This window comes from Periplaneta americana, chromosome 16 (assembly GCF_040183065.1).
Source record: "Periplaneta americana isolate PAMFEO1 chromosome 16, P.americana_PAMFEO1_priV1, whole genome shotgun sequence".
NCBI lineage: Eukaryota > Metazoa > Arthropoda > Insecta > Blattodea > Blattidae > Periplaneta > Periplaneta americana.
The window spans coordinates 163,452,936-163,480,902 of record NC_091132.1 but is presented as its reverse complement, the minus strand read 5'-3'; the positions used below and the strand labels follow the sequence as shown (position 1 = coordinate 163,480,902).

General features: G+C 35.2%; 1 protein-coding gene across 1 annotated transcript; it reads left to right on the top strand.

Annotated features, from left to right (window-relative positions):
* On the top strand, positions 1-27,930 carry LOC138691714 (zinc finger protein 235-like). Its single transcript, XM_069814009.1, has 5 exons — positions 1-99; positions 7,707-7,798; positions 12,753-12,890; positions 15,679-15,761; positions 24,017-27,930. The coding sequence occupies exons 2-5, from the start codon at positions 7,712-7,714 to the stop codon at positions 25,185-25,187; spliced, it is 1,479 nt and encodes a 492-aa protein (XP_069670110.1). The 5' UTR covers positions 1-99; positions 7,707-7,711; the 3' UTR covers positions 25,188-27,930.
* The last annotated feature ends 37 nt before the right edge of the window (positions 27,931-27,967 follow it).

Below are 27,967 nucleotides of genomic sequence, written 5' to 3'. Positions count from 1 at the left end.
ATTAAAATAATAAAGTTGTAACTATGTACTAGGTATTATAGAGTTAGGAAATCTAACTCGTTGGACGTGATTACTGTTACAAACTGACCGCTGAAACAGGTAGGCCTATATAAATCCATTATATTTACCATACAAGTAAGTATATTATTAAATTTTATTACATTATATACAGTAAGTTGAATGATCTTATTTTATTTTATTGGGTTATTTTACGACGCTGTATTAACATCTGAGGTTATTTAGCGTCTGAATGATATGAAGGTGATAATGCTGTGAAATGAGTCCGGGGTCCAGCACCGAAAGTTACCCAGCTTGAATGATCTATTCTTGACAGAGTTTGGCCGAAACATGATAAATCTTTTGAAGTAAACAGTACCCAGGAATTTTCCATCTGCATTCCAGTCCATCTCTCCTTTGTGGTGCAATTACGTTTACTCTTGGCGGAGAAATTTATTTCCTTCTTTGCACTCATGTGTAAAAATTGGACAATACGAAGACATGTTTGCAGTAGTAACTTTGGATAAGGTAGAGTATCCACCGGCCACTGTACGAACTAAATGTAATTATTATGAAAATCGCCATATTTTTCTTTCTGGTATTACGATCCACTTTCACTAGATGGCTCCCAACACGAGTAGCAGGGTTGGTAATACATGCAAACGAAATAATACTAAGCGTGAGAAATGTTGCTACAGGTAGTATTATGTGACAGGTTAGGTTAGATTAGGTGTGTATTATGTGACAGGTTAAGTTAGGTTTGATTAGGTGTCTAGTATTTTGTGAGGTTAGGTTAGGTTTGTAGTATTATTATTATGTTGGCGACACTGAAACCCACTGTCACATTAACGAAATGTTGCCGTATTCTTCATTCACGCACGACGATTTTCGTATTTAAGTAAGATATATATTTAGGGCGGGTTGAGCGGGCACATAGATCTCCCAGTGATTACATGAATTTCTACTGATCAATACTATAAATCCAAGGTATTTCAGAACGTTACATAAATTTCTACTAATCAATACTATAAACCCAAAGCATCTCCCAATGATCACATCAATTTCTACTAATCAATACTCTAAATCCAAGGCATTCTCAGGTATTTAGCACGTTCTTATAGTGCCTGGGACATACGTAATTTTCACCGTAACGTTTATGCCATGTTCCCTACTGTTTTGCATTATTGTTGAATTGCTAGTATATCATATGTCGGCGGTTAATATCTCTCCCACTTCCACAACTTCAGTCTTCAATTCTCCGGCTTTGTAAAGTAAATACTTTAATCAGCCCTAAAGTCAGCATACATATAAATATGCGTGTTTGCATGTGTGGAAATGTGGAATTGACAATTATTTCACCAAAAGATCAGTATATATACAGAACAGAAATAGTGATACAGACTTAAAATAACACTATGAAAATTATTCAAAAATATTACAGAAAGTGATAGAGAAAGCTAAAGAATTACATTAGAATACAATAATACAAAACTCTTATGAAATCAAAAGAACTTGGAACATAATTAAAGAGGAAAGTGGATGATCAAAATGTGAAGTAACATAGTATAGGCCTATGCTTACAAGTACGAGTCATAAAAACATCAGACCCGAATGAAATTGCAAATATATTTAACAAATACCGACTCAGTCGGTGAAGTTGCACCCTGTTTTTAAACGCCATCTTTTCCACGTGGTATTCCTGACATTTCCTTACGTTACAACAGCTAAGAATTTGGGTAGGCGAGGAGAGGGGAAGTAGATTTCTTGGATACCTAAATTTTTGATACAGACTCTCGGAAATTCGTTCCCTTGGGGTATAGACATGAAACTCGGAAGTTCGTTGCGTTTGAAACACAGATTGGAACTTCGATACTGCAGGCACATATCAGCGAGTTACAATTTTGGAAGGTTCCAGATTAAGAATAGAGATACGGTTTAATTATATTGAGATTCGTCTGGTGGTAAAGTATGGACTCTTGTATTTATTAAATTGTTAGAAATACTCCTCTCGTTTATCTATCTCATAGCTGAAAAGATGTAAAACTCTACAGATACTTGTGGCTGTTTTTCTTTGCTATGAGCAGAGTTAGTCCGGTATATTTTATTGCTCACAGTTAAACGTAAATTCAGAGAGTAATGCTATGCGTATTGGCTGTTGTATTTCTATTCTTAGTTTCTTTTATACCTTTTTATATTGTTTAATTATTATTATTATTATTATTATTATTATTATTATTATTATTATTATTATTATTATTATTCTCTTATTTCATTTAATTACACTTATATGTAAGTTATTTGTATTTTTTATTTAATTATATTTTGTTATATATCGTCTAATATCCAGCCTTCCTTTATTTGTATGCTTTTACTGTATTACGTTTATCAAGTCTGTAATCACCTTTACATCTGACCCAATAGACGTAACCAATATGGTCTGAGGCGTTTCATATATGGTTTTAGAGATGGAGTTCATAGATGAATGGTGTGAACATTTCAGTTCATAGCATAAATACGCGTGAAAAAAATTACTTTCATTCTCCATCGGCAAGTCTATCATGCAGTCAAAAAGGAGTGCGTTATATGGCTATAAAACGTTTCAATAGCCTCCCAATGGATATAAAAAAAAAAACAAACTCGAAACATAAGATTATTTAGGGCTATATTAAAGAAATACCTAATTTCTGACGTCTTCTATTTTGTAAGTGAACAATGCTACATGAATATTTCTATGTTGTATGAAGTATTGATGTTACTGTAAATGTACGAAGACCAGTAAATCTTAGAATTTGCCAGTATAATCTACCATTGACCGTTATAGTGCGGTAAAACCTTGAAATATCTTATTAGATTTTGAACTTTTACCAAGAGATGTTGGTAAATCTCAGGATTTACCGATCAGTTGTGGTAAAATAGTATTAATTTAACAAAAACCTTTACCGTTCTTCGCACTTTTACATATCTCCGATTCATCTTTTTATTGTTGTTTTATGATTGTTTTAAAACAAATAAGAATCACCTCAGCAATGATTGAAATAATTTGTATTTATTTTAAATTGAAATTATTTAAATAGTCTTACATTCCAATGTGAGTGTAATGAACAATATTTCATATTAAAAATAGTGAAAAATATTATAGTTTAACCACTGTCTGTTATTGTATTCCATACAAAAATTAACAAAGCCTTTACATCCCGTCAAACGGTCCAGGTCCACAAATAAAGTAAAACAAACATTATGGATGTTAATTCTTGTTACAACAAGATTGGTTCTTATGACATTTAGAATTACACAACATGAAAGATGATTTACACAAACATTTTTTTGTTGAACACTTTTTTAACAATTACACTTTTTGAACCCTTGTTCTCCAACGAAAGATAGTTTGCTGACCACTTCCCATACACTAATTTCTTCTTTTCCTGCTTTGATGCTGGTAAAATTTTCTTTGTATAATGTAAATTGGTTTCTAATGTACAATGACTGTTTGTCAGCTTTGGTACAAAATTTATAAAACTCGTCATCTTGAATATGTATGACCACTGCTATTATTGATTTTGCTCAATTTTTGCCCGGTCTATGTCCGGTACTTTGATTCTCAAATTCTGTCCGACTGAAAGTTTTGGAATTTTGTTACAAGTGGATACTTTCATTTTCTTCGCTTGCATTTCAAGAACTTCTTTGGCAGCCTCTCGGAACCGCTTCACTTTATCGATCCTGCAAATATGTCTGTACCTGCACAATGCAGGCAGGATTCTTCGTTCTGTTTCTTCGATCTAGCTTTTACCACCTTGCATCGGTAAATCCTGAGATTTACCAACATTTCTTGGTAAAAGTTCAAAATCTATGAATCTAATCAGATATTTTGGGGTTTTACTGCACTATAACAGTAAATGTTAGGTGTTATACTTGTAGAATATATTGTAAAAATCTTCTGTGTAAGCCTATATTTAAGCTAAAGACTGTGAATATAATTAGGAATTTATTGTACTATTAAGTTTTTTTTTTTTTTACATGTTCTGTATTCTAGCTGTGAAGTGATGTATGAATACCATGCAATGTAAATGAATACAGTACAATACCTGCTATGGGTTAACAACTGGCAAACTCCGTTATGGGGGGCAGGGGTTATTAAACCTTACCTCTATGCTGGTGATAGAGTCGTCGCAGTTTCCTTCCATTAATCTGAACCATTGTCGCTACTGATTGACAAGTGATCTGATGCATCACTGCTATCAGTTAAACATTCTCCTAACGAAATTATTCTGTCAGTTCCACCGTCTGTTACATTAGCACTAGAAAAATATTGTTCTTTGTTATTTTTAACGTGATCAACACATTTCTTTCACTTGTCTTTTCCATACTCTGTGGAAAGGCGGCGACACAATTGTTCCTTTACATTAAATGGGGACCTAATTTCTGTTACAAAAGTCCAATTTCAAAAAACTGGAGACAACTGACTGAACATTTCAGTCTGTCCCTTTAAGTGAATGAAACCAATCAAAACAATATATAGCTATTTTTATGCTCGACCATGCCGAAATGTACTAATTATACACCTGGTAGCAGTCCTTTAATGCATGTCATTAAAGTACACCTACTCATTAAAGTACAGGTCTTCAGCCAATGATAACTCAGCTTACATGTGTTCAGCCAATGACAAGTCAGCTTTGTACCGTTATAAAACCGCAAGTATCGATTATTCTCGGATATGCAATCGAAAGAGAATTAGCGAAAAGCCACGGAGGCTGGAAATCCAATACTGTCGCAGAAGGTTATGTTCTGTTACTATAATAATTAGCGTTAATTGTAAATAATATTCAAATAAATTAAATTTGTCATCTCGTTTTTCAATGTCGAATTCAATAATCAAGGTTATAATATTATAATATCAAGTTTAACGGAACTACGTCAAGATCAATGACATTATTCTTCCTCGGAAAAAATCAATACTTTCGCGTCTGCGCACATCTCACAATTCACGACCTAGAACAAGGTCACTTCCGATCTTTTCAGATACAAATAAAATTTATACATCTGAATACCGGTAATTTCAAGTTAGAAATATGGTCGAGCATAAAAAGTCGTATGAAACTCGCCTATAATGGTGATTAAGAAGCTCGTATGAAAATTATGAAACAAACGCAACCGAGTTTCATAAATATCCATACTCGATTCTTAATTACTATCATTATAGGCTCGTTGCATAATATACTATTAAAGCATGGTTGGGTTTTGAAGATAAATAATGTTTATGTATGCACTACCTGATGGACCACAAGCAGTCAGACATAAATTTAACAAGTGATGATATCTTGTTGATTCATTCTATGAATATGGCTTTTTTTAATATAAAATAGAATCTATTTAGACGATTTCATACACTGCAACCACTCATCTCTTCAAGAAAAGAATATTATCGCTGATCGGTTTTTCTACTTCAAAAACATATTTCCCCGCACTACATAGTATAAAACAAACCTCTATTAAGAAGTCTTATATTTGTTATATTGCGGTGACTCAAACATTTAAAAAATCTGCAAAAAATACTCTTCAACATGCTTTCTTTCCATATCAGAATCTGACTACTAGTTTTTGAGTTATTATTAAGTATAAAAAATGCGAAAATATTCTGCTTCATTGATAGTCTACGTAAGTAACGCCATCTCCCGTTTTTGGCTGACAATTAGGAAGGAGGAGGTGAATAATATACAGCGTGATTCACGAGGATTTACGTATCTTATTTCCGAAGATATTCTGAGCAAAAAATTTCATATGAACATTTGTCCTAATCTCAATATTTTCAGAGTTACACTGATTTGAAATTGTTTGTAAAATACCGTTATTCTTCAGTTTTAAGAGTAAAAGAATATTACAGATAAAGAATGAACTATTCAGGAGCATCATTTCTTTAATTAACTAGTATTCTGAAGCTAAATATGTGTTGTGAGTTCCATAGTTGCTTCGCACAGAATTTTTTTTTTCCCCCCGATTTTTAACTACAAAATTGCATTTTCTTAAGCATTTATCACAATTGTTACAAATCACGGCACTCTTATAAATTCAAGACTGTACGTTAGGATGCATAATTAAACTGTAAAGAATCAAGTTCTTAAAGTCGTATGATTTGTAACAATTTTTGTGATAAGTGCGTAAGAATGTTCTCATTTTTAGTAAAAAATTGAAAAACAAAATCTGCACCATGCAACTAACAACATATTTTTATCTTCAGAATACTAGCCTGTTAAAGAAATGATAATTCTGAATAGTTCATTCTTCTTCTTCTTCTTCTTCTTCTTCTTCTTCTTCTTAATTCATCTATCCACTTTTCAGCGGTTGGTTCTAATTCCTGCCCGCCATAAGGATCTGTCATTCGACTGTCCATCTTCTAAGTCGAATTTAGTCATAACTTTTTATCATACTACCACACAACTTAAACAAGTCCTTCCTCTTTTTCTTCTTCCTGTGGGGGACCAATGAATTATCCTTCTGGGTCGTCTATCCTCCTCCATTCTTTGTACATGTCCGTGCCACTGCAGTATTCGTTCCTCAATTCTGTTTACTACAGTTTCTTCTGCTTCCATCTCTGCTCTAATGAAGTCATTTCTTACATGCTGCAACCGAGACACTCTCATACTTCGACGTAACTCATCCATATAGTTCATTCTCTATTTGTAATATTCTTTTACCCTAAAAACTAAAGAAAAAAGGTATTTTACAAACAGCTTCAAATTAGTGTATCTCTGATGGCCGGTTCTTCCAAGTATTGTTAGAAAATTTAACGACTGTTAAACTCTAAACAGTTCGTTAATCAATAAAATTGTATGTTTTCAACACCAGTTTGGTTTAACAGATTGTTAACAGTTTCTTAATTTTAAATGTAGGATTTCGGGCAGTTAACTTGTTTAACAGTTAGTTAAATATGACCGATGTCTCCACAGCTGTTCGAACAGAAGTTGCGAAATTAATATTGTGTGTCTCTCTGTAGGGAATGTTTAGCATGTGACTGGTAATATAACATTTAAAAAATACTTTGGACTGTTTAAATACATCATTGTTATTTTATTTCTTTCGTATTTCGTATCCATAAAGGCAATGAGGAAATATAACCTTACTTTGTAATTATTATTCACCACGTCACCTACAACTTTCATTTGTCAACTGTTTGCTTATGGAGCGTGGCCTACTACAACAGGTTGTCATTTTATGCAAGTTTCATGACTCACTCTATAATATAGAATTTAAAGATTAATTTTAGCCAATCAAAAATTGTCTTACATGTGTAGAATCATTACCAACTGCTGTTGAGTAGTTAAAATAGTGCTAACATACGTTATACTTAAGTGTTGGTTATCTTAAACAAAATTATGTTGAACAAAAATGGAAAATACATTAACAAAGCCTTAAAAATAAACAGACTGTTAATTTAACATTCGTTAAGCAAAATTAAACATTACTTGGACAAACTGGCCATGAATGTATTGGCATTAGGACACATGTTTATATGACACTTTTTGCTCAGAATGTCTTCGGAAATAAACTCCATTAGTGACGGTAAATCCTGGTGAATCACCCTGTATGTGTCACTCTTTAAGATTGACGCATGCGCATAGCAACTGAGTTTATTAGGTTGTTCCCCTATAGTAAGTATATCCAAATATCTGACATATTCCTTGTCAATTTAAGTTTGCTATTATTTTCTTTTTCAGCCGTGATGGACGTAATCAAAATGGAATGTGAGATCGACCCTCTGGCAATAGAGAGAAGTAATAACACAGATATAGAAGAGCAGAAACCCCAGGTATCCTATATTGAGAGTGATTACTTATTACTATTTATTTTCTACATTCGTCGTTTATAACAGTATAGGTTATCATGTGGCGGAAAAAAACATCCTGGAATGACTGGGATCGAGATATCACACAGGGAGGAAGCCGATCAGCTGACTGCTGACCTCAGTTTCGCATACCAACCAGTACAGGGGTATCTTATGGTTATCATGATGTTTTTTCCTGCCACTATAGCTGTTCCATGGAACCAGACTTCGCCACCTGCTGTAGTTTCTCAGACTCATCAGAATGCTGCTGGGTGGACTGCGGTATTATACAGCAATTAAAGTGTTATGACAAAGTTTCTACCTGATTAAAACGCATCGGCTAGTGCGCCTGACAAATTCAGTTCTTAAACTGAAAGAATAGGTTATTTGTGATCCATTGCTACCGGGTGGATGAGACGAAACGCCACCGCTTAACCGAAAGTCTAGCAGCCCCAGCATGCTATAGTACTGGTCTTCCTATGTCAAAGTGTGATGATAATAATATGCGGTACAATGAATCAATCAATCTTCTTAATGTATCCAGCTGTTTGCCGACAACATAAAGTCCACTATAGTTCACTGTAGTCTATTCAGTTATTGTTTTTCACGAGAAATGAGGGGTATTTTGATCGGTGTTCATTATAGATGACTGTTGCTAGTAGCCAGAGTTGGGGTGTAGTCAATATATACTGCAGGGCTGTGTCTTCTGCAACTGGTACTGATGATTTTAATTTACTTCTTTTGTGGTTTATGGATGGACAGTATAGAAGAATGTGTTCCAGATTTCATCATGATTACTACACCACAGACAAGTAGGATTATCAAAAATGTGAAATCGGTGTAGGTACAATTGAGTGACAATGTGACCTGTTCTGGCTCTTGTTAAAAATGTTTGAACATGTCTGGGCAAGTTTTTGTACATTTCCAGGTCATTTGGTTTCTTTTGTACAGACTGTAAAATTTTTCCTTTGTCAGAAGAGAGCCAATTGTTGATCCATAGGTTTGTAAAATGAGACTTTGCTGAAGCAAAAGCACTGGATAGAGATATCACTTGAAGAGGTTTTGGTTGCAAATATGTTGCTTGATTTGCAATATTATCGACTTTCTCTTTTCCAGGTATACCACAATGACTAGGTATCCATTGAAATGTTATTTCCTTTTGGAGTTCTTTTAGTTTACGTAGTTGTTTCTGAATTGGAATAATTCTATGTGCATATAGGTTTGGTACATATTTAATTATATTAAATATAGCCCCCTTTGAGTCGGTAAGTATGCAAATAGATTTTTCAGAAATTTGAGTAACACACTGAAGAGCAGCATCAATAGCTAGCAATTCAGTGTCAAGACTGGAGGAGGATGAACATGGTATGATATAAAAACAATAGCTGCGGTACAATAAAAAAATAAAAAGCTTACCGCCAAAGCGATAGTAATATGCGATACGATAAAAACAAAAGCTTACCTTATTCTTGTAAATGCTGGAAATGGTGACCTTCTGCAATCAAACAAGCTTCACATCTTTTGAGCACATTTCCTGACACTTTTTGAAGTTCATTTTCACTAATGTTCCGCACTTCTTGTTGGATATTTTCCTTAAGTTCATTCAAGGTGAGAGGATTGTTTCTGTATGCTACACTCTTTAATGTCCCCAACAAATAAAAATCAGAAGGATTTAGATCAGCGGATCCTGTCTCTTTGAACTTCTTTATTAATCAGTATATTGTTGTTTCATCCAGCAAGGGGAAACGGGAAATTGACGACGGAACTTACGGCAACACCTTCTCCACAAACATTTTTTTTTGCGAAAGTATTACAAATAAACGTTCGCTGTTCTATACTGTAGAGCTGAGACGAGATGTTATGGCACCATCCTGCGCGAAGTTTTAATTTGCCGGCCAGCAGGGTAGAGGAATGGGGGTTGTTTGGGTTACGGTTCTCAAGCTCAGAGCGGCAGGCATATCCGTTTCATCTCTTTCTAAAAACATTCGTCTTACCTTAGTATCACCACTTTCCTACTCAAGAGTCCGAAGGTACCTAATGGAATTACGCCCGCTATTCCATCTTTATATTCTTATTCTCCGACCGAATCAGACAACTGATCTGTGCTGGAATCAGATGTCCCTAAGTTTATGGAAATGTTCTCCAAAATACTGTCCATCACGTGCTCACTTTCAATGTAATTGTTCTCTACTTTCTTCACATAATCATACACTGATATCCATTCTTGGAAGAAGCGATTACAGAGTCGGCCTCTGCTTATGCGTAGCCTAGAAATTATAGATGAGTCTTCTTAGGACTTCCTGATCAAAACTGTCTACAGCTGCAACAATCTTCCTCTTGGGCTGTGATTTTTCAGGACTGGAGAAAGAATCTGCTGTTCCTGCCTCAATATTTTTTCCTTCTTTCCTGATTCTTGCCTAGGTTCGATTTGAAGTACCAGTGGCAGCCAATATTCTTGCACACACGCTTTTCAATGCAATTGATATTCCATGTACAGCCTCTTCTGACATGAATTTCCATACATTGTGTGCTATTTCATGTCCTCGACTATGAACTACTCTATGATTTCACACCTTAGACAATGCCATAATGAGGGCACTCAGAAGGACAATGTTTTCAGTATTAGCAATAGCGGTAGTAGCAGAACGATCTGAACACTAGGAATGCTAGTAACCAACTAGCCCAACACCCCTCCAGTTGAGTGTGAGGGCGAGTTCAAGCACACGAACTAAAATGCGTCCCTTGCGCTGGTCCATAACTTTTCGTCCGGACTCTACCCCACGACACAACTTATACACTCGGCACTCAGCACAAAATTGAAAACTGCTTTCTGCAATATTTTGTTGTGCGGGATCTGGTAGTCCGAAAATATTCTCTCGATTGTTGCACACGTCTGAGTAAATTGGCGGACTCATTATTACTGCACACAAGAACGGTTAAAGAAATTATGAATTATTGCTAGATTTCTGTTAATCGTTCAATTACACCTTGCGAACTAATTCATATTTACTTTGCGCGGGATCTAGTCCGAGAATAACAGGGCCATTAACCTGGGAGGAGGTAGTGGCATGCCGGCGACTAGTTTTCTGCTGCTTTGGTGGCATTTCGTCTCGTTCACCCTGTACTAGTTTCATTAGTAAGGAGATGTTGCTGCTTAAAACATGGGGTTAAACGAGTGTTGAGTGACTTCCTTTCCTATTGCAGATATATGCATCTTCAGCTGTCTTACATGTCGTACCAACATAACTTACGAAACATTACGAACGTTTCACGCTAGTTTGCAATGTTCCAGCGGGATAGAAATTCGGCCGTTTTCATACCTCAGGGAAGTGTGTAGGGGTAAGAAAATGGAGTGTTATGACAGATTAGGTTAGTTTTAGACTTTTATTATGTCTTACGTACTTATCTGGACAGTAGTTTAGGGTTTTGTTGTGCCTTACGTAAGCAAATCTATGAGAGGTTAGGTTAGGTTAGGATTTTAGTGACAGGTTAGGTTGGGTTAGGTTAGTTTAGGATTTTATTATGCTTTGCATATACGAAACTGTGACAAGTTAGGTTAGGATAGTTTAGGCTTTTCTTATGCCTTGTATAGGCGAATCTGTGACAAGTTAGGTTATGTTAGGTTAGTTTAGGATTTGATAATAATGATGATAATAATAATAATAATAATAATAATAATGGTTTATTTTAACTGGCAGAGTTAAGGCCATTCGGCCTTCTCTTCCACTCAACTAGTATGATAGAAAATTACTACAATGCTATGAATATAACATAATTAATACAATACAATACAATTCAAAGCAATACAATACTACAATACAAGACAATATAATACAATTACAATTCATTTCATCTTCACAACACCAATAGAATGATTATATAATAATAATAATAATAATAATAATAATAATAATAATAATAATAATAATAATAATAATAATAATAATAATAGTAATGATAGTCATACCTAAATTAAATTAAATTATTAAATTCGATTTTAGTGACAGGTTAGGTTAGTTAAGGCTTTTATAATCAAGATGAAGGTGAACGCGATTGAGTGTGACGCCCTTTAACAGGTAGTGATTTTTTGTTTCCTATGTTGGCAGTTCAAGTCAGTCGGTGTCTATTCCAAATTTGGCTGAAGTCACTCAGTGCTCGTTTCGCCAAACATGGCACTCAATTATTACTTACCACGATCATAGCGTTGAGTTACAAATTAAATAGTCTCCATTCGAACTTGTCTCGCTGTATAATATAATGAGAGATGCCATAGTTCGTAGATAATTGCTACTCGAATCAACATTTCAGAGAACAACTCTGCTATTTTCTGCCACTGATTCCCCTCGGAAGAAATATCTAAAGCAATAAATAATTTTAAACATGTTTCACATTTCTCGGCATACATTTTTAAAAGTAAATTAAGTCTTTCTGAAGTGCAGTCTATGTGTATGTGGAAATATAGAAAGACGTAACATGGACTTCAACAAAAAAATATCATTTTATATATTTTTTCTTTTACATGCTGCATTACGAGACTTTTCGTACAAATTATACCACTACTGACTCTGGAGTGTGTATACGTACCGTAAAGTGGGGATATTTCGGACGCAGGGGTAACATCTGACAGTAATTCAATTTATCATATTTTATGTTGGTAACACCAGTTCACCAATGGGTCTTTAAAAATGTGCAGAAACATACGAACATAGTAAAAAGCGCGGAAAAGATGCTAAGAACTGGTGTTACCAACATAAAATATGATACATTGAATTACCGTCCTATGTTACCCCTGCGTCCGAAATATCCCCACTTTACGGTACGTACTTCTGTTGACATGAGATTTAATAATATAGTAGAGACACATTCAAAATAGTCACAGGTTTTTCGTGAACAACTACTTATGGCATGTTTCATAATTATTACATTTTGTGTGTTGCAGGAAGCAAATGTATCAAATCTGCAAGTGACTGGAATAAAGACAGAATGTACGGACCACAGCTCTGATGTAAAAACTGAGATGCCATTTGATGAAACTCATGTGCCAATTGAGTTTATTAACGTGAAAAGCGAAGTTGAGGTGAGTGCAGATTATGAAGTAGTGTAGCTCGCTGTTTCTCTCTGCTGATGTGACTGCAACATTCGTGTGACCAGGGAGTACGATATTTGCTTTCGTGATGTACACGTGATGTACATTTCTTCTTATATTTATCGTGAATCTTTTGCACTCCTGTTTTATCATACAAACTGCAATGCAGAACGTTCACAAAATCATATACATTTTGATGAGTTCATCCCCAATGATCTTTTTGACCATGTCTGCTTTTAATTTAAATAACAGTCCAGTATGGAATGCTGTTTACTCTCAGTTAATCCTGTACTAGATACCAATAACTTAAGTTGTACTTTGCACCTGGCTTAGGAAATAATCTTAATTTTTTTTCTTCAAATTAGTTCATTAACGAAAATTCACATATTTGATATCTATTTCTTGGTACTGTTTGTTTATAATTACGTAATAAAGTTATATCACTACGTCATACTTCATGACGCAGAATATCTGCATGGAAATATCATATGTACTTCGGTACAAATAACATATATATGATATGCGTAAATCACTTCGTGATTTAAGACGGCGCTTATTCCGTCGGATCCCGGCCAACTAGTCACTCATAACTCAGCACATGTGTGGTCTTCAGTCCTATGTTCATAGTCATCTATGACGTAGTGCAGAGGGCGGCCACTAGAGGGAACCCAAGAGTTGGAACTTAAACTGAGACAATTCTGAATAATTTCAAGGGAAAAATTGTTCCGGGGCCAGGTATCGATCCCGGGACCTCTGGTTGAACGTACCAGCGCTCTTTCCAACTGAGCTACCCGGGAACTCCACCCGACACCGTCTCAACTTTTCCTTTTATATCCACACAACTCTCGTGGGCTGACGAAATGCCAGAGACTCACATTGAATGCACACATTCTCTGTGTGACTTTGGAATTGTGGTTTTCTGTTAACGTACACAGTGACGTATATATTATGCAAATCTAGTCTTTCAGGTAAGGCTTCCTTTAAAGCAGATTTGAATAATTTCAGAGGTCCCAGGATCGATACCCGGCCCCAGAACAATTTTTCCCTTGAAATTATTCAAATCTGTTTACAGGGAGCCTTACCTGAAAGACTAGATTTGCATGAGACAATTCTGTCCGATATCGGGATGGGTATCCAGTGTGGCTTAGTGGATAAAGCATCAGCACGTAGAGCTGAAAACCCGGGTTCAAATCCCGGTGCCGGAGAGAATTTTTCTCCGTTCCATTACTCTTTCATCGTTTGGTCATTAAGTTTAGTCGTATGATTGCTGTAAATTCAGAGATATTTTAAATAGTTTCAAATTCCCTTAGCAAAAACTTTCCATCACAACTTTACTGTAACAATTTGATCACTTGTCAACTTGGTCTTTCTGAATTATGCTCAACTATGGGCATTTCAGAATATGATTTGAGTGTCTTTCTTATTTACTCTTCGAATTGCCTTATAGTTTACGTAATTGCTACAAAAACAGGATCTTGCCCACAAAATGCCATAGTATTTTGTTTTCGTATTGCTTAAATTAATCTCCATTCTACTTGAAATGTTTACTGGATTAAGTATGATTTAAAATCAAGCCATCTGCATATATTCCTCAACTGCAGACGTTGACAAATTATTAGACTAAAACGTTTTTCTTGGAAAAATAATACAAATCATCATTTTATCAACTATCAGTATAATTCACAGAGTCTCTATTGTTATAAATATGATTGTTTACATCTTCTAGTATATTTTCCCAGACCAGCCTCGTGGTCTAGTGGTCAGAGCTTCTGGCTATAGTTCATGAGGTCCCGGGTTCGATTCCTGGTTAGAGCGCAGGAATTTTTCCTTAAAGGGGATTATTCCTTTGTTCGTTCATGGTCTGGAATTTAGGTTAAGTTTAGATATAAGACCTCTCCTGGCACCACATTATCATAATCATCCTATCACATCATCGGGGTAATGTAACTCCGCCTTCCAGGTGCCCCAACCTCAGAAATGGGTTACAACTAAGCCACGGCCAGGAGAGAAGACCAGAAATGTCGAAAGGCAACATGGTGGCATTGGATTAAAAAAAAAATATATTTTCCAATGGTTAAGTATATTTTTCTGACTATGTTGGTACTACTGGTGTTTTAATTATATACTGTAGAAGATATTCTCCCATGGCTGTTATGTTTTATTTAACGACGCTCGCAACTGCAGAGGTTATATCAGCGTCGCTGGATGTGCTGGAATTTTGTCCCGCAGGAGTTCTTTTACATGCCAGTAAATCTACCGACATGAGTCTGTCGCATTTAAGCACACTTAAATGCCATCGACCTGGCCCGGGATCGAACCCGCAACCTTGGGCATAGAAGGCCAGCGCTATACCAATGTGCCAACCAGGTCGACTCTCCCATGGCCTGCAAGAAAACTGGACATGAACGAAATTTAAAATCTTTGATCTGTACTGAACAAGAAAGTGAACAAAAAGAGGCTTACTACAAAACATGGACTCATTTAAGCACTGTCTGATTTCTGGCTAAATGATGCTGATATTCAAAGAAAGTGTCAAACTTTGGATTCCAGCATCCCAACAAAATCAGCGTGTTAATAAAGAATAAGGGAATGTTCACAAAATATTACTAACCTCCAGACTCAATTTTCTGTTCATTATTTCTGTGCGAAATACATTTTTGTTCATTATTTTTACCGATAAATACAGCTTCGTTGCACATATAATTGATTTAGTTTAATAATTTGTCCATATCTCTATTATTATTTTTCTGTAGCTTCTTTTCACATACTATTATTGCAGGACGAGGCATGTGAGATAATTAAAGGGGAGGAGGACTTCAAACTGGAAGTAACCACAGAAGAGCACGAAGTCTTTACTGAGGGGTGAGTAAAGTGTGTGAGCATTTACTTCGTTGTTGCTTTCACTGCTTTATTTAAATAATGTTGAGGAATACAAATTAATAATTAGTAGACAGCGGAAAAAAAGTCATTCTTAAGTGAAGGTAACTAGAACGCGACTAGTTTGTCTCGTCAGAGGGTTGTTAGAGAGTTGGGTTATTTTACGACGCTGTATCAACATCTAGGTTATTTAGCGTCTGAATGATATGAAGGTGATAATGCCGGTGAAATGAGTCCGGGGTCCAGCACCGAAAGTTACCCAGCATTTGCTCATATTCGGTTGAGGGGAAACCCCGGAAAAAACCTCAACCAGATAACTTGCCCCAACCGGGATTCGAACCCGGGCCACCTGGTTTCGCAGCCAGACGCGCTGACCATTACTCCACAAGTGTGGACAAGAGGGTTGTTGTTTACGTAAGCACAGCAGGTACACTAGAGGCACATGCAGGTATAGGCCGGAGAAAATGTAAACTGACACATGGAATAATCACTTATTATTGTTTGGACGTTGATATAACTATTCTAATGGCATATTTTGTGTACTTTTCTATAAACCCTCGACATAAATCCTGGCAGAAGTCATATTTCATATTTGAGGCGGAATTTGAACTTAAACTCTTATTTTTTTCTAACATAGAATAACATTTTTCATGTATTTCTGTGTATTAGAGTGATGTTCTATCGATTGTTTTGTTATCTTTTTTAACCACTTCCCTGATTAACCCGAGTTAACACGGGTTGCGGGATTCGTCCACAAGAGCGTCACAACATGAAGTTTTACTCACCCAGTTGAGGATTGGCCACTGTCATCAGACACATGGTCATCTGATACGTGGCGAGCTTCAGCCGGTTTGTGATCTATTCCATGTTCCACTTACGGTGGAACATTTTTTATTGCATTGTAGAAAATATACCGTGTCCGTCGGCAATATGGAATTCGGCCGACTCTTCGTGACACTCTTGGAAATGATTTTAATTGTACAAATGCAGTCCTGAGATTTTTATCGAGTGCTGGACTTGACAGGGTGATTTAGTTTTTTGTTTCTATTGACCTGTTTTCCTGTCCTTCGGACCCTTTACATCCGGAGGTTACATTTGTTATTTAGTATATAAGTTTTTTTTTTTTTTTAACAAACTTGACATTCGGACCTTTTAAATCCGAGTATTTTAGAAATACGCCAGATAACTTATTTAGTGTAGCATTTGTACTGTTATTTTGTTGTCTCTTTTTAAATACTAGTTAATGTCTGAGATTTTTATAATATTTTATGCATCACCCTATTGAAACTGCATTTGTATACCTCGTTTTAATCGTGACAACGTTTTTTAGTTCTTTTAAGCATTCTGATTATTGTATTGTGTCTCTGTTGTGTAAAGAATTTTAGGTAAGGGCGCAAATTGCCATAGTTGCTGACGCGCCCTTTTTAAACCCCACTAACTAACTCGGGTTGCTAACTTGTGTCAAAATTTATTAACCCGAGTTAACTCGTCTGAGTCCCGTTTTCGCGTCTAAGGATTATATCCCGAATATATACGTTTCAATTCTTTCATTAACCTTTTTCTCACTAGATGGCTACAGAAGTTAGTGATATTGCTATATCTGGTGGTGTTTTTTGTACTTCTTCCTTGCGAGTGGAATTCTATGCCCATATAGAATTCACACACAGTAGTGAGTAGATGCTAGTTAGTTTTGGTGGTTTCTGTTTGTGTTTAGTGTTTTTTGTGCTGTTTTGTGTAAAGATGGATCAAGTTAATGATTCCGAAACTTTTGATAAGGAATATATTCCTGTAGAAGATCAGGAAATGAAACATCGGTATCAGAAGACGAAGTTATAGACCAACAAACAAATTCAGATCAGTTGATGTCGCGTCTTTTCGACAGTGGTTTGAATAGAAGACATCTGGCACCATTTCTTCTGCACCTCCGAGGTCCCCATTCCCTGAAATTTTAACATTGTTTCTGATAACGATAATTCTCAATTTTTTTAATTATTCTTTAATAATGACCTCATCAACATTATATTCGAGGAGACGATTCGGCATGCTAATAAGTGTTCACAGAATGCTGAAAATAATTCGTGGCGGCCTACTACAGACTCTGAAATACGTGTACTTTTGGGCATAGTGATACTGCAGAACATTATTCACAAACCTGAAGAACAGATGTACTGGTACAAACATTCAATGACTGCTACACCATTCTTCCCAAAACGCTCTCATATAGGAGAGCAGATACTACTGTCCGGAATGCAATGTGCCACTGTGCTTAATATCCTGCTTTGGAGTCTATCACATGACAAGGAACATTTAACGCCTTGATAACAGCACTGGTATTGTACCTCATAAATTAATCCATAAAAAGAACATAAGTTGGTAAATAGTTCAGGAGAAAATCAAAGTGGGACAACTACCAGAGCTGAAATCAAGGTGCACGAGATAACTCTGGATAATAATTCAGGTATGAATATCTGTCTATTTCATAGTGATTTTTTAGGTATGTAATAAAATTAGTGATGTACAGTGATTCTGCAATATTAAATGACCTCTATACGAAAATAAAAAAGTGACACTTTTTTTCACAAAACTGGTAAAATATATAGTAAGGGAAGAGGTTAATGTATACATACATAACCGATACTTGATTGTTTCACCAGTATCACTACTAAAAATGTGGACACCATATTCTAGTAGTAAAGAATACACCCTATGTTTTTTAACATCTGTCTTCGGCATTATGTTCACTTCACTGAACACAAGTGTATAAAATGTTTACATATCTCAATGTTCGCTGTTCGCTAACTATCAAAATCAAATGACAATGGCACCAATATAGAGTAGTTGCAAGTTTGTCCCTGCCTCTAGCTGACTATGTGTTCGCTATTACCTGTGAGAAGAAATTTATTCGCACAAAGCATGGTACTCTGTGAAGTAAATATTTGTCAGACAGTAGCTTACTTATGACGGAATAATTATTCTTATGGTTTTATAAGTTCAGTGGACTTCTAATCCTATTCTTGATTATTAGTTCCAATTAAAATTTCCTATTTTTTTTGTCAATCTAGGTATTTCGCCAGACAAGTTATCCTCTTGTAACATATATATATATATACTTACGTACTTATTGGCTTTTAAGGAACCCGGAGGTTCATTGCCGCCCTCACATAAGCCCGACTTTGGTCCCTATCCTGAGCAAGATTAATCCATTCTCTATCATCATATCCCACCTCCCTCAAATCCATTTTAATATTATCTTCCCATTTACGTCTCAGCCTTCCTAAAGGTCTTTTTCCCTCCGGTCTCCCAACTAACATTCTATATGCATTTCTGGATTCGCCCATACGTGCTACATGCCCTGCCCATCTCAAACGTCTGGATTTAATGTTCCTAATTATGTCAGGTGAACAATACAGTGCGTGCAGTTCTGTGTTGTGTAACTTTCTCCATTCTCCTGTAACTTCATCCCTCTTAGCCCCAAATATTTTCCTAAGAACCTTATTCTCAAACACCCTTAACCTATGTTCCTCTCTCAAAGTGAGAGTCCAAGTTTCACAACCATAAAGAACGACCGGTAATATAACTGTTTTATAAATTCTAACTTTCAGATTTTTTGACAGCAGACTGGATGATAAAATCTTCTCAACTGAATACTAACAGGAATTTCCAATATTTATTCTGTGTTTAATTTCCTCCCGAGTAACATTTATATTTGTTACTGTTGCTCCAAGATATTTGAATTTCTCCATCTCTTCAAAGGATAAATTTCCAATTTTTATGTTTCCATTTCGTACAATATTCTGGTCACGAGACATAATCTTTTCGGGATTTACTTTAAAACCTATTTCGTTATGTGTCAATCCATCTGGAGAAGTCCAAGTATATTTATGTATATCCCTATGGGGGAATGTTGTACTTTTGACAATTAAATTTTTTGATGCGGCCAAGTTAACTAACCTAACTCCATCGTCATTACTAGTTATGTGTAGGCTCTTTTTTCCAATAGTAGGTCTAAAAATATCCTCCTGTCCTACTTTAGCGTTGAAATCCCCCAATAAAATTTTCATATGATATCTAGGTAACTGATCAAAAGTATGTTCCAATTCCTCATAGAAGCTATCCTTTATATAGTTGTCTTTCTCTTCTGTAGGGGCATGAGCATTTATAACTATGATATCGCACCATCTACCCTCAAGTACTAAATACGATAACCTGTCACTGATAAATTCGATCTTTTTACTGCTAATTTTATTCTTTTATGAATAAAGAATCCTGTTCCTAATTGGTGATTATCGTTTCCTTCCCCATTATACAACAAATAATCTCATATTTGTGTTATGCCGTTCCCATCTAACCTGACCTCCTGTACTCCCACAAAGTCTATTCTATATCTAGCTAGTTCTATTCTACTACAGTATATATATATATATATATATATATATATATATATATATAAATTCAATATGGCTGGAAAATATTAAAACAGGTACAGACATTCTATTCAAAAATTACTATAAATAGTGCTTCATTAAGAAAAATCGTATTATAACTTCAACTCGCCATATCTTTCTTAATAAAATTTTGGACCGACCTATCTACATTAGAAAATTGACACAGGGTAAACATTTCGCGAAAATGATCCCCTACGTATGGAGAATATTACCCACCAAAATTATTTATTTATCGTGAACCATTCAAAAGATATACCACAGTATATTAGTACTTTAGAAAAAATATATATCCATATATTTTTATATTTATGGGATACAATAATAATTATAATCGAATCAAAATTATAGTTTTAGGTTACAATATAGCAACATGTTTAGACTTCAATTTTGTACCAACATGTTTAGACTTCAATTTTGGCCCAATTGGAAGTCTATTTTTTGTCCGTAGAAAGAATAATAAATATCGGAAAGTGTGATATAGGAGAAAACAGACTTGAAGATGGTGTAAGGTATAGAAAGGTCCACTACTGTGTAGTAATGGTAAGCATGCCTGATGTTGAAGCGAGCGGGTCCTGGTTCGAATCCTGGTTGGGGCATGTTACCTGATTGGAGTTTTCCTTCAACTAATTGAAGCAGAATTGCTGGTTAACTTTCGACGTTGGACTGCAGACTCACTTTGGATCATTAATTAATATATAATCGCCATCCGTTTAAAATTCCTGGTTACGTTCACGATGCGGTGTGCTTCATATGGCTGTTCGGCTGCCTAATCATTCACAGAATAGGAGTGGTAACCACAATGAGCCTCAGGCTCTAGTACAAGACTTCAGGGGCCTGTTTCTCAAAAATACTAGTTTAGTAGTTCAGCAGTTACTAGTTACCAGAATATATTTCACCAGCTCTAGTAGATTCTGTTTCTTAAACTATTTTACCAGTCTAGTAACTTGTGACAATTTTTCACTAGTCACATAATCTCTTTCACTAGTCAGTCAGCTGATTGAGTTCATTTGTTTATACCCATTGGTAGGTATTGTTATTTGAGGTTAGAAGGCTAAGTGGTTTGTGTTTTGGTTCTTACTTCTATCTTCTCTTGAAATTCCATCAATTGAAAGCAAATTAATTATACTCAATATGATTAATGAATCAAAGGATGTATCATTCGGTGCTTTTTCAAGCATAATAACAAAAAATGATAAAGTAAACAAATGGGCAAAAAAAATTTGTAATGTGTGAGGCAAGAGGAGTAGAAACTCCTCTTGATGTGAGGCTATGGAACTGATACCTCAGAACAAAGATTATGCATACGTTAGGGGCACTTACTGTCCCAACATTAAGAAAGCAACTTTGACGAAGGGTACCAATTCAAGTTCACAGTATCATAATATGAACACATTATGTAGCTAGTGGGTCTACTGGCGACATGAATGCCACTTATGACTTGAAAAATTCGCAATTTTTTTTTTTTTTCAGTTTTACGTTTGATCTATTCGTAAATTAGTGTCGTTTTGTATTTAATTTGTATTCTAAAGTTGACAATGTCAGAAGAACTGGCAGTGGAGGAGGAAAGCCAGCAAAAATTACTGAAGTTGATGAATTGGTATCAGATTATTAGGAAAAAAATTCTGCATGTGTTGCTGGTCTAGGGCAGAAAAACCAGATGGCATTGAAAAATAATCAACATCCCGATTTGTAGAGCAATTTGTATTAGAAGCTTTGCTGATAATGCATGACTTCTATTTGTTTGTCTTGTTATGGCAGGTCCCACTATTTTTCGATGGCTCAGAACGAGACTGTTACAACTCAAAAAATTCACTTTTTGAGTTATTATCATTCGAACACTTGAATTGAGAACTGTGCTATGTGAAAGTGTTAAAACTCTAAAAATTTCCTAGTGGGACATAAATGCACATTGTTGTGCCATGATTCTCTGCTTTGCCATATACAATGAAAAACTTTAAATGGCTCTACTGAAAAATCTCTATTTTTGAGGTGTAATAGTTTCGTTCTGAGCCATCGATTTAACAACTCTCCAAGCTTTTTAGCACTTTATTTACACAGTTCATTATATTTAAGCAATGCTCCTGTAAAGGAATAATAATGGTTCCTTCTCGATATAGTTTTAGCTCTTCTCACAACTACTTCTTTACTACTTCAACCGGAATCACTAAACCACATATATTAAAAAAAATAACTACAATATTTTGTTTTGATTATCTGAGAAAGATTGCCACTGGTAACTGATAATATAGAAATCACCAGTCTTTAGAGTCTTGTAGGAATATTCCTGTTGAATACTAGTATAATCAACTAGATTAGCATTTTGAGAAACAGAATCTCTTAGGAACTGGTGAAATCGACCAATATTACTAGTCTGTGAACTGGTAACTACTACTTTACTCTTGTAGTTTCTAGAAACACAGACTTGTAAAACGAACTATTAATACTAGTACAGACTAGTATTACTAGTCCGAGAGTTTTGAGAAACAGGCCCCAGGTCTCCCTTCCGTACAAGAGAAAAAAAAAAAGGTAGTCCGGGTCAGCTTACTTAATACATTAAGAGTGAAACCTAACCATTTTCTCTCCATTACTACATAAGCTAGTGATTATGGTGATTTTCTAGTTTGCAAGTTAAATTTTCTTTTGCCAATTTCGTATCAAACTTCGGTACTGAGAAATACTACAACTGGTAGTGATTTTATAACTGTTATGTTGTCTCCAGTGACACAAGTTGTCAGTAGTTTAAATTCTGAAAATACAAATTGTTCTAGATTTCTGAGCTCATTACTGGAACCTAGTGAAATTTGAACATACTAATAATTAATATCAGTATTAATATTAATAAATAATAGTTATTGTATGTGTTGCTTTGTGTTTTGGTTACAATTTCAAGATTAGAGTCAGGTAGGCTAAGTGTAAATAAATATATATTTCGTGTGATACATGCCCCTGAGTGATCGATGGAAATACCATTTCACATTTTAATTATTTTAGACTTTTATTATAATCAGCGCACATTTCAAGTGGCATTCGTTTTCGTAAGTCATGCTAATCATTTCACGTTATCAAACAAAATACATTTTTAGGTTAGGTTTCGTGATTCGTAAATTGTTTAATCTGAGCAATGAATTTCATGTTGTCAGACAAAATACATTTTATTATTAGATCATACACTAATCTACTAACATAATGTGCGAGAAGAAAAATATACTCTTTCACAAATTCTTGAACCTTTTAGAAAACACTTCCCCAACATAAAAATGAGACGTAAATAAGCAAGACGTCGTTATTATTATTATTATTATTATTATTATTATTATTATTATTATTATTATTATTATTATTACTACTATTATTATAGTACATGGCATTGTGTGATTTTATACTCTCTTGTTGATATTTAGTATTAGTTGGCTACACTGAAGAGACGGCCAAATTAGTCTTCTAGAAATTATTCTTACGTGATCCTCAGTATATACAAAGTATAGTGCGCTTATATTATAAATACCCAAATAACTATGAAATTATTGAAGTAGTGTGTGCAAGTTACAGCATATAAAAATTTTTAAACCAGAAGAAATGAGTTAGATGAGGCAAAAATATTATTTATCGGAATTTTGACATTTTTAGAATCCATGAATACCTAAATTTGAGTGAAATTGTATACTTCCAATTATTTTTCGACATGTGCTTACTAATTACTACGTGCAATATATTTGTCTTGGATGTCGTTTTCTTGTTGATAATTTATTCTGCTTTATTCTTCTTATTCTAACTAAGAGCACATTCTCTTCACAGCACTGGACTTCCACTTTCCTGTGACATTATTACAGAAGATACGTGCCTGGGTACAGATGAGAAGACATTTAAATGTGATGATTGTGAAGAGTGGTTTTACGATTCGACAAGCTTCAAAAGCCATGCTGTTCTATACAAGCACAAGAAACGGTTTATTTGCGATGTTTGTGGAAAGGATTGTTTGTACTTGAATCGTCTCAAAAGACACTTACGGGTACACACAGGCGAGAAGTTATTCAGTTGTGATACATGTGGAAAGAAATTTTCTGATTCTAGTAATCTAAGACAGCATTTACTCCTGCACACAGGAGAGAAGACATTCATTTGTGAGATTTGTGGAAAGGATTTTTCGCAATCTGGTGGTCTAAAAAAGCATCAACTCGTACACACAGGTGAGAAGCCATTCGGTTGTCATATATGTGGAAAGAAATTTTCGGATTCTAGTACGCTAAAAAAGCATGCACCCGTACACACAGGGGAGAAGGCATTCAGTTGTGATATATGTGGAAAGAACTTTTCGGAATCTAGTACTCTCAAAAAGCATACACTCGTACACACTGGAGTGAAGGCATTCAGTTGTGATGTATGTGGAAAGAAATTTTCGCTCTCTGGTACACTGAAAAGGCATTCAGTCGTACACACACGGCAGAAGGCATTCAGTTGCGACGTATGTGGAAAGACATTTTCAGAATCTGGTAATCTGAAAAAGCATGCACTCGTACACACAGGGGAGAAGGCATTTAGTTGTGATATATGTGAACAGAAATTTACCCAATATTTTAGTTTAAAGAAACATGGACTCTTACACACTGGGGAAAAGCCATTCAGTTGTGATATATGTGGAAAGAAATTTACCCAATCCGTTAATCTAAAAAAGCATGGACTCGTACACACAGGAGTGAAAGCATTCAGTTGTGATATATGTGGAAAGAAGTTTTCGGAATCTGGTGGTCTTAAAAAGCATGTACTCTTACACACAGGGGAGAAGGCATTCAGTTGTGATGTGTGTGGAAAGAAATTTTCGCAATCTAGTACTCTAAAAAAGCATACACTCGTACACACAGGAGAGAAGGCATTCAGTTGTGATATATGTGGAAAGAAATTTTCACTCTCTGGTACTTTGAAAAGGCATGAACGCGTACACACAGGGGAAGAAGACATTCAGTTGTGATATAAGTGGAAAGATATTTTCGGAATCTGGTAGTCTAAAAGAGTAGACACTCGAGAGGTTCATTTGCGATGATTGTGGGTTGAGTTTTTCGTTCTTGCTTGATCTCAAACAAAATGTAACCACTTATGCAGCTGAGAATTGATGTGAGTGCAATTTTTTTTTAAATGTTTGTGCTTTTCGTGAGAACTGAAAGACATATAGAGGCAGACACTTAATGCCTGGTTTCTGATACACCTCAGTTAACTGTCAGTTACTTAACTGCATTTATAAATTTGATTACACTGATAACTTTCATGAGTTTCCAAGAAGTTAATTGTAGATTTATCAGATCTTATAACTAACAGTTGAGGTAACTTCAAGTTCAGTATCTTTTGTTGTCCATATATGTCTCTACTAGTATTATGTTAGTGATTTTTTTAGTTTTTTTTATTTGCACAAGTTTTCAGTAGTAATATGACAGTGAGTTCTGAACTAGTAGGAGCACGCGTTTTAATTAAGTAACCGTGTGATATATGATAGTGTACATGTAACTTCCATCTCAGTCGTAATATGATTAAAAAGGAAATGATTGTTGTTATTTGGCGTGATCATCGACGTAAATAATGCTAGTGCAGAGAGGGCTAGATGTAATATCTGCTACAAAACTGCAACCGTATTCAGCTGTGGTGGTTATGGCAGCCATATTGGTATTGTAAATTTATGTTACAATCGTCCATATGAATGCTTTAATGCGTTCAAATGGACTTTTTGGAGATCGAAATACATTGGCATTGGTAGAACACCCAAGAATAAAATATTCCTTGACTGACGACATAGAGTCTGAATTTTATGATGAAAATTAAGCTTAAGATATTCGAAATTGTTTTTAGGCCTTGTCTCAAAGCTACAATTTCAGCTGAAGTGAACTAGATTGTTGACTAAATAGCCGGATGTGACGTCAGAAGTTATGATCCAAAACTAAATAGTGCATAGCAATCAAGTCGGTAGTAGCTAGTAAACGAAAATGCTTGCTCGATTGTTGACTTGTTCACTAAACAAACATGGATACCTCATCAGCAATTGGGGTTATGAAATCTGAAAATGCTTTGGAAGTGAAATAATGTAAATATAATGTAGAATAACACGTTAACTTTGAACAATGACATTGTTAGTACCTTCTGTACAATGTTTTAAACATTATTATAATATATTAAGCCCTCATCTTTTCCACATAATTCGTAATGAAACTGCATTAGGACATTGCCCTCTTAATTCAGTGCTGCACCGTGATGTCATGGTTTTTAGAAAAATAGTCTATGAAGAAGCCCATGTTTCAAGCATACATTACCAAAGCTCCCTAGCGTGTAGTGTACAAGTCACCCAGTTGCTAGTCACTAGTGTGTAGTATGGACTTGAGCTTTGAGACACGGCCTTACAAACACACATTATTATCCTAATATGTCATAGAAACTAAAACATTTACCGTAAGTTACGTAAATAGAACGCCATTTTTTTTTTAAATTATACCGATAATATAGTAAATTAATTAATTCCGGTTTAAATCATTATTATTTAATATCAGTTATTATAGTTTACCTAACAGTAATGCAGTATGTCGGTTGAAGCACTGATAACTGTAACGATGACGATAACTGTTGTTTCGGAAACTCGTTTGAAACATATCAGCGCGTTAAATCTTAGATAACTCAGTATGTACAGGTAACTGTATTTCCAGAAACCGGGCATTAGAAGAGTAAACATTTAAGTGCTGTTTCCAGTCTCCACGAAAGAAATGCACTCTTAAGGCTGGCACACAGCCAGGCTTTTCGATCATTTTGCTTGTGCATTCTGAAGTTTTAATCTAATATGTAACCCGATTGAGACCCCAGACATTTAGTTCACTAGATATTATTACGGTTACTTAAAAAAATAATATTTGCTAACGAACAGAAATTATCGCTACAACAATGGTTTTTGTAATAATGAAAAGGAACATGAAGGAAATAATTAGAACAATTCTGAAAACGGTGGTAGTTGAAGGGAACAGTGTTAGTTACATTAAAATGCTGACTTGATGATATGTGTCAGAGGAACAGTAATTGAGGGGTTGGCTGGAAAAAGGGCGTAATTCGAATTACGGCGTTTATCCGTAAAATGGCTGTATGCGTTCTCTGGCGGCGTTTCTACCAACCACCACAATATTATGTCTCTACTCCCAATAGATTGCAATAGAGGTATTATTGAATTGCGTCCGTCTTCCATCCCTCTACTGTGGTTCGTGGACTGGCGAAGGTAACTGCAAGACGAATGTTTTGATCTATTCCATCTTTTGCCTAATGTAAACAAATATAACATTTCTGATGTTGAAACTATCAGTGAGAATGAACGGCTGAACTATGAAAGAATAATCTAGCAAGCGACGACGAAATTACGGGAAAGTTTACACAAGTTGGTCAGGAAAAATGGCGAAAGAAATACAGTATTACTATTTACCTTTGTCAATGGAGAACGAATATACATGATATATGATATATTTGGTCACAGCACTTCTTTACATGTAATGGTGTACCTCACATTTCTGTATCCGGTGCCACCATTAACATATTATTACAATAACACATTATTTGCAGTACACGTCTACACAAATACTCCCAATTACACTATGTACCTTTTTTGTTACTTGGTCAATCTCCCCTTTAGTATTTCTCCTACATTTCATTTGCTATTCTCTATTTGATCATTAATCCTAATATATCTAAAATTATATTCGCCTCTCAAACCTCATTTTTTCTCTAACTACT

Bases quoted from the DNA above. Each gene is read 5' to 3' on its own strand.
- LOC138691714 (XM_069814009.1), top strand. From the start codon at position 7,712: ATGGACGTAATCAAAATGGAATGTGAGATCGACCCTCTGGCAATAGAG. The intron at 12,891-15,678 runs GTGAGTGCAGAT...CTATTATTGCAG, and splicing joins ACGTGAAAAGCGAAGTTGAG to GACGAGGCATGTGAGATAAT. The intron at 15,762-24,016 runs GTGAGTAAAGTG...TTCTCTTCACAG, and splicing joins CACGAAGTCTTTACTGAGGG to CACTGGACTTCCACTTTCCT.